Source organism: Kogia breviceps, chromosome 3, assembly GCF_026419965.1.
Source record: "Kogia breviceps isolate mKogBre1 chromosome 3, mKogBre1 haplotype 1, whole genome shotgun sequence".
NCBI classification, from domain to species: Eukaryota; Metazoa; Chordata; class Mammalia; order Artiodactyla; family Physeteridae; genus Kogia; species Kogia breviceps.
The window spans coordinates 12,388,399-12,403,927 of record NC_081312.1 but is presented as its reverse complement, the minus strand read 5'-3'; the positions used below and the strand labels follow the sequence as shown (position 1 = coordinate 12,403,927).

At 35.5% G+C, this 15,529-nt stretch overlaps 1 protein-coding gene and 1 non-coding gene across 6 annotated transcripts in view; both read right to left on the bottom strand.

The window, feature by feature from the left end:
- Positions 1–1,027: 1,027 nt before the first annotated feature.
- Positions 1,028–15,529, bottom strand: part of TRIP11 (thyroid hormone receptor interactor 11) — a 67,996-nt gene continuing 53,494 nt past the window's right edge. For all 5 annotated transcript variants that reach the window (XM_059056662.2, XM_067027874.1, XM_067027873.1 and 2 more), the window contains 5 exons: positions 9,697–9,778; positions 8,661–8,775; positions 8,123–8,239; positions 6,817–6,961; positions 1,028–4,711 (listed from right to left, as the gene is read on the bottom strand). In XM_059056662.2, the coding sequence (XP_058912645.1) occupies positions 4,491–4,711; positions 6,817–6,961; positions 8,123–8,239; positions 8,661–8,775; positions 9,697–9,778 (680 nt within the window). In that variant the 3' untranslated portion in view covers positions 1,028–4,490. The remainder of the gene's footprint in view (positions 4,712–6,816; positions 6,962–8,122; positions 8,240–8,660; positions 8,776–9,696; positions 9,779–15,529) is intronic.
- Positions 14,211–14,326, bottom strand: LOC131754008 (U5 spliceosomal RNA). The gene has a single exon (XR_009335060.1). It is a non-coding gene; the product is annotated as a U5 spliceosomal RNA (small nuclear RNA).

The following is a 15,529-nucleotide window of genomic DNA, read 5'->3' as shown; positions in this document are numbered from 1 at the left end:
CCGACTCTATTAGCTCCCCCCTCAGGAACCCTTCTCTCCACTCGTCAGCCTCCATCTAAATGTGTCCTTCGCACAAGCATTCACACGTGCTCCAGTCTCCCAGCTTGCAAGTGCCTCCACCCCACTCTCCTCTCCTCCTATCCCTTTCCCCCTTCACAACCTGATTCCTCAGAAGAGAAATCACCATCACCACTTGCTCAGCACCTACTCGACCTACTTAACATGGCTTTCACTCCCACCATTCCACCAACACTTCTCTAAGTCACAGCCAACAACTTCCTGAGCCAGTTCCTAAATCCAACTGATTCTTCTTAAAACGCAGCCCACCAGAGCAGCAAGAACTTCAGGCGTTTGACCTCTCCTTACCTTTCTGAAACAACACTTGGATTCAGTAACACCCCCATCCCTGACATTCTTATCTACTTTTTGGCAGTAATTATCACAACTTCTAATATCTGTGTAGAACTATAGACTTTATAAAGCATTTCTACAAGTGGTACATTTATTCATTTAATAAATATTATGAATGAATGGGTCATTTCATCCTTATAACCCATAAGTTTAATAGGTGTGTGTTATTTAAGAGACAAGAAACATCAGTCCCGTAGTCAAAGTAATTTTGTTAAAGGTCACACAGAAAGGTTCAAAAATCTGTACTCCAATCCATCTCCCAAATTTAAAACCCATGTTCCTTCCAATCCTAGAACAGTTAAAAATATACAGGTTCCACATCTAAGAAAAAATGAATACATAACTGATCATTTTGCAGAAAAACCAAGGGCCCAATGATGCACGGCATCACCTCTGGAGGAAAAAAGGGCTAAAACCTCTCAGATCCTCTTTTCACACGTAATCGTGAGCATCTATTAAATCGTTCATACTTAACATTTCCAAGGCTCAAACAGTATCCTAACAGCAGACATCCGGTGAACACTTGAAGATATCAGCTTCAGTAGTTCATCAACTTCTGCTATAAACAACATGTGTAAGTCATTTCTCCCCCTTCTAAAGAAAAAGTCAGCAGCTGTTTGATAAAAAAGTTTTTTTTTTTTTTATTGTGGATGAAGACATTGCCAACTTACATATATCATTTTTATTTGGAGTAGTTTTTTTGCCTTGCGGTGCTCCTGAGAAATTCAGAAATGCATTGACTTTAGCTCTATAAAACACAACCCAATATTAAAAGGCTGGGCTGTAAATATCCCACTAGATATGTCCCTAAAAGTCGAAAGACAAATTATCAGTTTTAAGTAGAGAAACCTTAATAAGTTAAAAAGTAAAGACTGGCAAATAATCACAAATGTCAGATCATTAAAAGTACCATTATTTTTTCCATAGGAATATATAAATGTTATACTTAACTTGATATTTAAAAAACTAGAGATAATTTTTTGTTAATGGAAGATGTTTTAAATAGTTTGATATATGAAAAACTTCATTAGCCTTAAAAATCAAATTTAAATGCCTTAAGTTTGACACATAATAGCTCTTTATCAATAATTCTTATTATCTCTTGTCCCTGAAGCATAGTTGGGTTTTTTTTCCACCTACTGACTGGAAAAGTATTTTGACATTTTCCCCCTTTCAATTACCCATTAAAAGGTTAAAATAAACTAGAGGCTTTACTTGGGGGGGGGATATTTAGTATTTAGCTGGATGGTTTTAAGAAAGTTATTCCTTTTCCCCCCATGTTTCTGTCACTTAGTTTTGGTTTTGTTTTTTTTCTTTCAACTCAATAATGGCAGGAACTAAAAACTCAACCATGAGATACAGTATTATATTAAAATCAAATCCAATGGCTGGATGAATTTTCTACTACAATATAGCAGCTGAAAACCATTAGGAATGCTGGGAAAAACTGTGGCAGCTATGGAAAAATTCAACCACAAATTTTAGTAAGTTTATATAGAGAAGTAAACAGCAAAATTACTGTAGTTAAAATACTGCAGTAAAATTAGTGTTAGCAATGTCCAACTGCTAACATGAGAATTACAAGCTTCATCACTGTATGGTTCCTAAGAAGATTCCTTGAGCAGGTGGCTCATCTCTGACTCAACTTAGTTTCAGAAAAGCAGATGAGTTATGCCTGGTTTAGATCAACAAACACTTAGTGTGCACACCAGGGAGCTATAGTTTCGATGAAGATACAACTGAAACATTAGGTACTACAGCTTTAGGATGAGGTCACATACTTTTTAAAATAGCAGCCACGTAAGGTCACGTTGGGATGTTTAGATACGCAATCCACCCATAACAGCTTTCCAACTTATGTTAAACTATGGGTTAACAGGGGGGATAGGCTGTTTGGAGCAGGGAAGGAAATACTGAAAATGTCATAAAAGGCATTTAAAATATGATGACATCCTACTTATACCCACCATGCATCTCCTTTTCAAATTAAAAGAGGGAATTTTTTTCTATATTTCTTCAAAATGAAGGATCATGTTGTCTCTTTTTTTTTTTTAAACTTGGAGACTTTTATTTCGGATGCTCCACACAAAGAAAACTTCAACGGCAAGCAGCAAATAATTCAGGGTGGTCAGTGAGAGTATCTGAAAGGACCTTATAAAACCTAAGAGTAATAATTTCACAGAGAAACAATAATGGGCAAACTGGACAGGAGACAGTTGGGTAGTTCTAATAAAGCACTTGTATGACAACTTCCTTTAAAGTATGCTAAATAAAGAATGGCAATATAAATAAATTAGCAAAGGAGACAGGGGATGTTCTGAAGCAGCAATGTCTAAGTTACTAGATTTTTCAGAAAAACAAGTTTTACCTATCAATACATAAAAACTTCCAATCCTCTAAATACAGTACGAAGTATACAGTTAATCACAGCAAAATTTACAAACAACCAAATTTAGCCCTGGTCAGAGCCAGGCCTATTTACATGTTTGGATTAGTATCGTTTTCACCTTTCCTTATTATACAGATGTTTCTATTTTAAAGGCATATCGAAATTTACAAAATTTGCAAAGAAATGTCTTTAAATGTACAACTTCAGCAACTAATACAAACATGAACGTCCCGACATAATTAAATTCCAAGTCAGGAATTTTATGAGGGGTTTATAAAAAAATTAAAGGAATACTCCCTTACCGCTAAGTTCCAAACACCTGGTGCTGGTGTCGTTGAAGTGATTTCACTACCCTCAGTGACCGTGAGGATGAGAATGGATGACCCCAAGGTGGCTGTACCTCTCATGTCAATACCTCAGATAGAGGCAGGAGGTGTCACGTCTAGTGATATTGCTAATTATAGTTATGTAAATGCATCTGTAGAATTTAACACTTAGATGAAAGGTGTGAGTAGGTGTGTAGAAACAGTTTTAAGATGTTATCTTTAAAGAGACACCTTAGCTCTTAAAACTAAACCATAGGGCTTCCCTGGTGGCGCAGTGGTTGAGAGTCCGCCTGCCGATGCAGGAGACACGGGTTCGTGCCCTGGTCCGGGAAGATCCCACATGCCACAGAGCGGCTGGGCCCGTGAGCCGTGGCCGCTGAGCCTGCGCGTCCGGAGCCTGTGCTCCGCAACGGGAGAGGCCACAGCAGTGAGAGGCCCGCGTACTACAAACAAACAAACAAACAAAAAAACCTAAACCATATGTTCACAGTATGCACTCAACAGTAAAGAGGAACAAGTTTTCAATATATTCAGCGACTTAGAAGGATCGCAAGGGAATTATGCTGAGTGAAAAAAGCCAGTCTCAAAAGGTTACATACTGTAGGATTCCCCCGAGTGGCACTCTTGAAATGACAAAATTATAGAGAAGGAGTGTAGTGAGGGGTTGCCAGAGGTTAAGGAGCCGGTAGGGAAGGAGGTGGCTGTGATTGTGAAAGAGGAGCACAAGGGGTCCTTGACGAAACAGTTCTGCCTCTGCACCGTCATCACATGAATCTACACACGAGATGAAATTGCATAGTACCAAATACACACATCTTCCACCTTAGGACACCTGTGACCTCCCAGGGAGGTTTCCTTGTTCTTGGCCTGTCTACTCCACGTCCTCTTAAAGATGATTAATATATACTTTAGATCAATTTTTGCACTATGCAGATAAGCCACCACTATTTTCTTCTTCCCTTTTTTTGGTAAATCTGTTGATTACCTTTAAAAGATAAACTACATGTCTCTAGCTTAAATGAGCTTGAAAAGGAAATAAAGAGCTGATATATAGCTACTAGTGTTTTCGTCTTTCTTAATTTTTCTTATTTTTGTAAATTAAAATTAAAAGAATGAATGTTTCTAGCTTAAGTTAGGTCAAATCAGACAGGCAAAAAAGGCAGATAATATAGCAAACACTTCCTCCTTTAACACCTGCAATTTCTAAAATCATTAAGAATACTTCTATTAAATTTAGATAAAGTACAACTGCAAACAAATACATGACTTTTTCCAAAAGGCCGCTTTGTAATAAACTACATACACATAGTGTTCACGGGTTTTTTTAAAAGTGCTATATCTGTCATCTCTGGCTTGAGGATCGCCTACTGCTTTAAAAGGTCTTCCAACACAACTCTGGCGCTGTTGTCAGGTAACACTGGCAAAGGCGTAAATGTGGGCAGTACATCTGAGATGGGTTTCAGAAGGAGATGCCCAGGCCCTCCAGGTCCAAGTCCAGCTGGGTTAATGAGAGGCACAGCCGCAGAGCGGGGAGCCAGGAACGGATTCACATCTGTTCGTCTATCAGACCCGGATTCGGCTGTATCTAAATGACAAAATATGAATGATTTAGTCTCCCATATGTTATTTGGTCACTGTTATACATATGTTCTAGGTTCCTAGATTTGGCCCCCAAATAAATTTAATTCATATGCTGCTGGGTTCTGTATTGGATAAACAGGTCTATGAAACACAGAAGGTGAAAGAGGATAAGGCAATAAATAGAGAAAGAAATAGAGGTGAGAAATATTTGTATGTAGAGCTAATAATTTATTAAACACATTAGTATTGTTGTCTTATACTTAATACCAGTTATATAAATGATTAACATCATTTACTATAACAACAGTTTTTTAAAAGATGTTTTCTATGTAACCAGACAAACTCTATCTAACCACCTGAAAGATGGGAGGACTTGAGAACTTGTTTTGCCCAAATAATTACAATGGTCATGAAAAAAACTAGCATCCATATTACAATGATAACAATCAGATTTAATATTAATTTACCAAAAGATAAAACAACTTATACATTACATTAAATGATCACCTTTTAGACGTTCAAAAGTCTGAAAATAATTCTCATTAGATTATTTCTCTGTAAAGTCAGGCTGAACAATTAAGTTTTTACTGGAACAGGCATTTGGTTTACGTACTAATTTCTTAGTGGGCAGAATTCTGCTTTATTACGCAAGAGCATTAATAACTTCACTGTTGAGAGACAAGCAACCTGTCGAAGGCACCCACTTCAGCAGTGGGAAACTCAAATAAAAGAGGCCTCCAAAACAAAGGGAGCATTGAGAAAAATTCATCAAATCTTATCATTGAGCACCCTTGGGTCCCCAAGTTGTACTTTCCTGTGAATGACAATTTTCCAAACTCTGAAAAAGCTATGGTGCTATGTGGTAAGCTCTGGCTTTTGTCTCTGATAAATACAAATGAAGCTGTGCATGTGACTTGATAACTGAAGGGGGGGAGATGTATGAAAGAGGAGGAGAGGGAAGAAGGGGAAGGGGTGGAGACAGGGGGAAAGAGGGAGAGGGAGGGGAGACCCTGCCAAAAGAAATTTTGGAATCAAAATTTAAACAATATACATTTAAATAAAATTTAAATAAAATAAATTTAAATAAAATAAAATAAATTTTAGCTTCAAGATGCTAAAATCTAGTATAACAAGAAAAAGTGCTTTAGTATAGTCTATACATGTTAAAGTTGAGACTTTTCTAAAGACTAAATTTAGTAGACAAATCTTTTATCTAAAATAATTTTACCACTTTCTCTTTCTATAAAAGTTCAGGAAAATAGAAATATTCATCTAAATAAGAATTAAGGAAGTTCTTTAAATTTCAGAATATAAATTCAGTATTTTATCCAAATTTAAGTATCTGGCATGTGACAAACTTGACAGTATACAATATCTTCCTTTACAGTCCAACTAGCAAACATGTTAGTCTGTATTAAAATATGAAGATTTCAGATAAAAGACAGCCCTTCCAATAAAGAATTCGTATATAGTCTAATGGATTATACTTTAATTTGAATTCAAGAAAGTTTAGTACATGCCAATATAGGGGATATAAATAGCATAAGATCCTTACAACCTAGTGGGGTAGAAAACCACGTCTACATATTGTAGAACCACCATACCATTTGCTTCCAGGCAGGCCTTTCAACATAAGAACTCTTCATAATGTTCTTGGTTGTGTAGGCCAGTTTACTAAACAGTTCTTGTACGTATTATTAACACACCAACTTTGGTTTTTGAGTGTAACACTTAGATTATTATCACAGGGGAAAAATCTTTCTCTAACTATAAACTACAATTCGAAAGGAAAATGCATGAACAAGCAAAGGTTTACCAGTTCAACCACCGCTTCCATGAATAATTCAAGGTGTCTTATGCAGAGAGAGAAGAATTATTCTAATATATAAAGGGAAAATATTTCATATTGCTTAAATTAATCTAAGCTAATTAAATATCAGGTTGCTACAAGAATGTATGAAGCCAAAATCTAACACCTTACTGGAATTCTGGAAGAAGTCATTATTGCATATTTTCAAAAACACTAAAAATTTAATTAATATCACTGTAAAACATAATAAAAATTCATCAATTTTTTAAATTGTAGAAAAAATAAGTATCTGATTTTACCTTTAAAATTTCCGGGTACACTTGTATCTAGTTTTGTCCTTCCTGGTAAATCTAGAGGTTTCATATCATGAACAGAAAGCTTGGGTGGTGGAATAGATGGATGAGACTCTGTTTCTAGAAATTTAACAAAAAGTTCTGAAAAAGACTAAGAAAAAATATTTGGGATATATTAGGCAGATAATAAAATTATATTCATTACAGCTAAGAAATTATACCAGCTATTCTAATTAAATATTAAAAACTAGTCATGCTATCTGAATCATTTCTTTATGAAGAAGCTTTATGAACAATTAAAAGTGCTAGCACTCTGATACACAGGTATCAATCAAAAACTTTAACAATTTAATCAATAATCTTTGATGACAACACTTGTTACAAACCTCATAATGAGAATTAGCCACCAGATAACGGATTTCTCACCATCAATGGCACTTAAGACTTGAATCAAGTCTTAAATCATTTTAGTAACTGTTTACATAGACATAAAAAATTTATATCAACAGAAAACAAGCATTAAAGTCCTATTTTTCTACAGTAACGCCCAATGAATTAGTACAGCAAATTATCAGATTAAAATAATGTAATGTAGAACTTTTCTTTAAATTAAATTTTATGCCATCCAATTTGAGTTCTATGTTTCACCAGCTTTGGGTAAGTCACCTATCCTCAGTTTCCTCTTTAGTAAAAAAAATAAAATAAAATAAAGAAGTAAACTCCATATTCTAACTCATAGTGCTATTCAATTCAATTAATACTCATCTTAAGCCTACTATATACCAGGCATCATGTTTTCGTGTTTATTAACTGCCTCTTCCTACCAGAATGTAAGTTTGTTGAGGGAAAGCACTTTACCTATTTGGTTTGCACCTGCATCCTCAATGCTCAGAACAGTCTGGTACACAGCAGGTGCTCAATAAAAATTCACTGGCTCAATGACTAGGTAGATACATACAGGCATAAAATAGAGCCTCTGTCTTTAAGAATCTCATAACTTACTAGTAAGAGATAAATGATTGTGGGCTGATAGCAGCATGATCAAATATAAAGGAAGGAACAGTTAATGCTCTGAAAAATCAAAGTACCATGTAAACAAAATGTTAAAATAAAACCTACTGATATATGCAATAAATTATTAAAACTGGCTTATTATCCTTAAGCTAATCACCTCTCTGGATCTCAGTTTCCACAACCCCCAAATAAAAGGGCTGTATAAAATAACCTGAAAAAGAAGTCTAATTCTTTGCAAATGAATATGATGTACAACCATTTCATTGCTCATATCCAGCAGGAATAAATCAACTCTTACACTATTAAGCAGAGATTGCTGATTTGGTCTCAAAGGTGTGTTGGGAACACTTTTTGATCCTCCTCCAAGCCACCCAGTCATCCACCTGGTAACACCACCCTGATCTTCATTCAACAACTGAAAGATTATTTTAAAACACAAAAATATTATCAACACAAGAAAAGAAAACAGAAGCACTTTTACATGATTTCAGATGGTAGTAAACCATGTTTTTCAAGTCCAGTTCCTACTGATAGAAGCTACATATACACTGAAATGTCATCCTAAGCACTATTTCAAATAAAATTTGAGGACTGTCATGTCTCTAACTTCAAGCATTCTGATATGAACGGTTGTATATAAGTTACAAAACATTTAAACTAATATTATACAAGCTGCACATATCTGCTTCTTCCTTGTAGTATAAAATGATTCCATTTCCACATTATTGAGAAAACTGTATTCAGCAAGTTATATAATACACAGTAAAAAAAAATGTATATGATACCAAGCATTTTAGTTATAAATGTATTCAGAATGGCATTCAATATTCATTTACCTGTTCCATTTCCTCCTTTCTGATACCTAGGATGCTTCCCATTAATCGTAACACTTCATGACGCTGATTTTTTGGTGTGTGGAAGTGTCCAGTGAAAAGGTTTCTCATTAGGACTCTATGAAAACAGAGGCAGAAACAGCTCAGGCTAACTCACCAGTTGTCTCAATATCTAGTGTATCCAAACAATAAACACTAAACATACAAATATTTAATCATATTTAAATAATAGTTATAAAAAACACTAAACAGTAAAATATTTTAAAGTAGCTTTAAAAAATGTTTGACAAGTTTAATTAAGAATATTGCAAACAACCCAAAATTTGTACCTTTAAAAACATCACTTACTAGTCACCAACTTTCTTCAACCAAATAATCAACTGAGATGGTACCTCATTAGTAATTCTCAGTGCCTGTCTGGGTTGATGTCTTAAGGAGACACTTCAGATTTTTCCCTCTATATCCTAAATGGCGATGATAGTCCTTGTGCTTAATGGTTATGCTTATATTTCCCCATTCATTAAAAATTTGCTCATAATATCTAAATCTTTAAAATGTTAAAGATATACTACATGTATACCTAGGTTTCACACCTAATACATTTGATCAAGATATGTCCACTTAAGGGCAGTAAAGAGAACAAAAGAGAATGGAAAGAATAAACTTTATATTTTCTAAGAACTTTATATTGTGGTGATGTTTTAACTCTTCCCTATGGTTTTAAGAAAAAGAATTTGAGCTGGGAAAGTCTATTTAAAAACCAAGAGAAGACAAGTTACTGACCCCTCATTAAAACTACCTGCAGCTCATCACTATGTAAGAAAAGGAAAAGGTTTTTTAAAACCTTAAAGCTCATCACTATATAAGAAAAAGAAAAGGTTTTTTAAAACCTTAATCACATACATTTACATGTAGAAATTGTTTTTACCATAAAAGTGATCCCCATAAAATACATAAAAGTAAAAGGCAAATTGTAAAACAGTTATACTCAAATAAAGATGAAAAAAAAAAACAAAAAAAAGTAAAAGGCAGAGCATACTTGTCCACTTTTCCTTCTGTGCTATTTACTAAATTCATCAATTTCTTTTGTACATCATCCAGCATTTCTTGTCGGACCTCATCTGTTTTAAAATATGTGAATAAAGAGAGTCATTAACTGATTAAAATAGTCTGTATGAATATACAATGAGATTTATGACATCTTTACTGAGAATTTTGAATATATGTACTTATTCTAATTAGGAATACTCAATTGCATCCACCTCTTCTTTGGTTCAAGGAATTAGGTTCTCTGGTATAGAAATTACCTAGAAGCCAGAGTATGCATTAATTCACATTGTTTAACCCCAATAAAATAATCAATTCTTTAACAGAACTTTTAAAAACCAAAGGTTTTCTCATTCTCTTCAGAAACTTAACAGCAAAGAAGAGATTTTTCACCACTGCTTCCTTGCATGAAACATCTCCAGAGCCGCTCTTTAATGGGAACAAAACGGAAAGGACAATTTTAGATTTTCCTTTTTCCATTTTCCTGGCTGGAATCTTTTTCGGTGAGCTAAGAAGAGGAAGAGCAGCTAACACAACCAAGACCATGGGTCAGAAGGCAGCTGATAGGGCAAAGTATCCTGGGGTAAATAAGCTGCAAAAAACAATTCAGATCACTGGTTCTCACACTAGGCAAGATACTACAGCTTATGACTGATTTAGAAAGATGTTTAGATTATTTTATTTTAAAATTCTTATTTATTTTAAAAGGAAGCAAAATCTGTAAAGTCTTGGCAGAATACTAGGAATGTGAACAGTACTAAAAGCAAAGTCTAGAATTACAACAGGAGAGACCCTGTTCATAATCACCATGCCATGGGACCATGGATTCCTAGACTAAGGAACTCTCAGCAAACCCATGGAGTTTACACCCGTTTCCTCAGAAATGGATAGTCTGAGCAGAAGGAGATGCTTATTAACATCAAGCTAGATTACAATTTCATTCTGAAAGAAATTAAGAGAATGCTTTGCAGTAGAGCTCAACTTTTAAAATCAAGAAACACTCACATCCCAACATGAGTCAACTCTGACCTCTTTCCACAAACCTACTCTTTGAGTTATGCAGCACTTTCCTAGTGGTAGTGGGATACAAGTTTCCTTCTCCAGTATATGACTTGCAAATATTTTCTCCCACTCTGTGAACTGTCATTTCACTTTCTTGATGGTATCCTTTGAAGCACAAAAGTTTTTAAGTCCAATTTAGTTTTTCTTTTGTTGCTTGACCCTTTAGTATCATATCTAAGAAGCCACTGCTTAAGTCAACATCACAAAGATTTACTCCTACGTTTTCTTCTAAGAGTTTCACAGTTTTAATGCTAAAATGTAGGTCTATGACCCACTTTGAGTTACTTTTAGTGCATGGTATGAGGAAAGGGTCCAACTTCGTTCCTGTACATGTGGATATCCAGTTGTTCTGGTACCATGTGTTGAAAAAACTATTCCTTTGGAATCCTTGTTGAAAATAAATTGACCAGAAATGTATGATTTATTTCTGAACTCTCAATTCCCACTGCAAGACCTCTGCAAACGTTTTTCCTTTTGCCTGGAAAGCTCTTTTCCTTCGGCACTGCCTATTAACTCCTCTTTACCATTCACATGTCAGTTCCCAGGTCCCTTCCTCAAAGAAGTTTTCTCGGAACCTTACAGATTAGGCCAGGTTCATCTGCCTTATGTTTTCATTCTGTCTGTACAGTACTAAAATTCTGATTTACAGTACTAACTGTATATACAAAATGTCCAGTTTAACTGTTTGCAATGGTTTGTGGTTTTTCCAAATTGCAAAAATCTAAACTGCAAAACGTAACAGGCTAACTTTTACCAAAACAGAGATGGTTGTCATAACCATATTATAAAAGAAAGGTTTGTGTTTGGAAAACCTACTACAAACATTTCCTTTCCTGTCTTTCCAGGGAGGAATTTAAGCTTGGACATTAAGAGACAGACAGACACAGAAAGACAGACAGAACAAGACTATTACTAAAGTCTGAGTCAGTAAAAGACATTTTAGATTCTTAATGGGCACACATATACTATGAAGAACCATGGTGCCACGTGGGCCTTTTCTAGTACTACCTTATAAATTAAGTAGAACTCTTAATTATTCAGAGGAAGAACAGCAAGTAAGTTAATATCTTGTTGATGTTTTGAGTTAACCACCCCACTCATGAACTGAAGTAAGAGCTAGAGTAAAGATGGGCACAGCCTTCTCTTTCATCCTCCTCCACTTCTCCCCAAGACTATACAAAGGCAGCAGAAGAAGAGGTCAAATTTAACCTATCCCCAACCTTCCATTTCTCCTAACTACTTTCTTCTAAAATTAATGATTTTTATATTGATTACATGTCAAAATGATAATATTCTAGATATGCTGGGTTATATAAAATACATTATTAAAATTAATCTCCCTGTATCTTTTTACTTTTTAAACATGGCTACTAAAATTTTTTTAAATTATAAATGTGGCTTGCATTGCATTTTTATGGGATAGCACTGCTTTGGAGTATAACCAGGATATAACCATTACACTGTAATGTCTCTTATTAAAAAAAGAAAAGGAAGATAAAACTGAATGATAGGTATCTTCAGAGTAAAATTCACAGAGCTGATTCTGATAAAAATGATTTTAGTAAAAATAATTAGAAAAATTTAACTTTGTTCTATGAAAAACTGATCAGGAAATCCATCTTAATAAAGTTCAAGTAGAAAATATTTTCTTGATGAAAATTTCTTAATATGGGTATAACTTTTATTAAAATCTCTGTGTCTGGGCTTCCCTGGTGGCACAGTGGTTGAGAGTCCGCCTGCCGATTCAGGGGACATGGGTTTGTGCCCCGGTCCGGGAAGATCCCACATGCCGCGGAGCAGCTGGGCCCGTGGGCCATGGCCGCTGAGACGGCGCGTCCGGAGCCTGTGCTCCGCAACGGGAGAGGCCACAACAGTGAGAGGCCCGCGTACCGCAAAAAACAAAAACCAAAAAACCCCAAAACTCTGTGTTCTGAAAGGTCTGATCAAAACATCCTTAAGGCCAAAATAATAGGGTAAAATTTCTTAAACTCATTATCAGAATACAAGTTAGTCCTAAGCTAATGAAAAAGGGAATTGACAATGTGCATATCCTTGCAGACATGTAGAGGGCTATTTCAAATATGAGCAGTAGTTTAAATGGATTCTGATATTTGAGTCTAGAAAACAACCTCAGAATTTGGGGGAAGGGACTGGAAGGATGGGTTAACTAGGAAAGATTTAGAAAAGAAAAGAAAGGCAAATACTGACTTCAAAGGTCCCTACAGATTTCTCTTTTTCCCCAGGCACACCTATTCTCCTCTCACAAAAGAGTCTCAATATTTCTCCATAAAAACTGCACACTAATTCAAACCACAATTTGAAATCAGAATTATATTTATATGGGCAAGCAAAACATAGTTATTCAGAAATGGGGTTTTAGCCAAATACAATATCCCTGTGAAATAACCTAAAAACATGCCAAAATAATTGTCTGGAAGTTAGGGGGGAAAGAAAGGGCAGGGGGGTACACTTTAAAGTTGAGCAATAAAGCAACTGAGGTTGGTCTAGTTTAGGGGAACAGTTACTCTGAATATCTGACATCCTAAAACCATAACAGAGCCTCGTCTCTGTAATACCTAGAGATGGTGCCATGATCTTCATCACTTGATTTAAAATCAAAATTTAACATAAAATATAAGTGACTACAACAAATTAGTACATCATAATTTTACATTTTATTACACTGCACTATTAATACTGTCCTCAGAGAGCATCGTACAGTTAGGTCACACTCCTTACAAAGTCATTGGCTATTTTATGACTAAGCTCCCTTGGACAAGATTCAAGTTTATTTAACAGTCACCTGACTGAGAAAAGAAAGATGGCTGGAGCAGTACTTGAGAGTCTGGAGACCTGCATGTGAATGATGGTCTTGTCACAAGACCTGGATGTGAATCATGGTCCTGTCACCAGGGCCGGACTTTGTTGCCTATTTTGTAAAATGAGCATGCTTATCTCAAAGGATTTTGAGAGAATCTACTGAGTGATTAAATGTGACATTTTAACCAGTAAAGTTCTATATAAAGCATTAGTATTCATTCATCTGATTTTTAAAAATATCATCTTTCAACCTAGCCCTAACCATTATCGATAATATGTATCACTTTGGTTAACATTAACACTGATAACTTTTCCTCCATTTTGCCTTATTTGTCATCTTTACAAACTATGGCAAAGAAGTCAATGCAAGAAAAAAAGAATGTTAGAAATGTGATTTTATTATAGATATGTAAGTAAATAAACTGGGTCATGTGTCTTACTTGGACTGGCTACCTAAAAAATAAATTTAAATCTGATATATTAAATCTAATATAAGGAAATTTAGCCTCTTCAGTCAATTAAATATAATTAAAGCAAAGGCTAGAAATTTGATGGTCTTTTTATTACAGAATTTCAACTTATACAAGATCACTTTCAGTATAACACCAAACGATATTTTTCCCTAGCCCTGCCAAAGCAAGGCCTCAAAATATTTACTGAACACTCAGATTTGTTTCTCTCCACGAAAATCTTTAGTAAAAGGCAAAAGATTTATTTGATCTAGAGAGAAACCAGAGTACCCAAATGATAATTTTTAAAGGCACCTTGTATTTATTTATATTGGAAATTAAGACGTATTAGTGGGCTTCCCTCGTGGCACAGTGGTTAAGAATCTGCCTGCCAATGCAGGGGACATGGGTTCGATCCCTGGTCTGGGAAGACCCCACATGCCGCAGAGCAACTAAGCCTGTGCATGACAACTACTGAGCCTGCGCTCTAGAGCCCGGCAAGCCAACTACTGAGGATGGCCACGTGCCACAACTACTGAAGCCCACGCGCCTAGAGCCTGTGCTCGGCAACAAGAGAAGCCACTACAATGAGAAGCCTGTACACTGCAATAAAGAGTAGCCCCACCTCGCCGCAACCAGAGAAAGCCCACGCGCAGCAACGAAGACCCAACGCAGCCAAAATAAATAAACAAAAATAAATTTTTTAAAAAAAGACGTATTAGCAACTGCTTTGTCTTTTAACTCAATTCCTTTCAACCATTTCAACGGAATTTTAAGGTCTAGAGTATATGGTGAATGCTCTCTTGTTCCACAATTATAATTATTAATTGCAGAGTAAAAAGTAATTTTTGAAACTCCACTTCCTAGCAATGAACTCACAGAAAACAATTTTATTAATACAGTATAACCTCATTAACTTGAACTTCAAATAGATTAGAATCTGTGATTAAAGTGAAATATCAATGCTGAAGTCTACTGGATTATTTGTACAGTTAAAGTAGAGTTACTATGTGCATTTGAAAGAGATTTTATGTAAATATTTTTAATGTAACCAGATCAAATTTATTTTTCCTCTCCACCCTCCTCCCTCAATCCTTTAATATATTAGAATTCAGATAATTTGCACTGCATTTTTCCATATCAAAACAAATTTTTTTAAAGACTGAATGAGTCAAGTTAGTTTTTTTTTATTTTTTAACATCTTTATTGGAGTATAATTGCTTTACAATGGTGTGTAAGTTTCTGCCTTATAACAATGTGAATCAGTTATACATATACACATGTCCCCATATCTCTTCCCTCCTGTGTCTACCTCCCTCCCACCCTCCCTATCCCACCCCTCTAAGTGGTCACAAAGCACCGAGCTGATCTCCTTGTGCTATGCAGCTGCTTCCCACTAGCTATCTATTTTACATTTGGTAGTGTATATATATGTCCATGCCACCCTGTCACTTCGTCCCAGCTTATCCTTCCCCCTCCCCATATCCTCAAGTC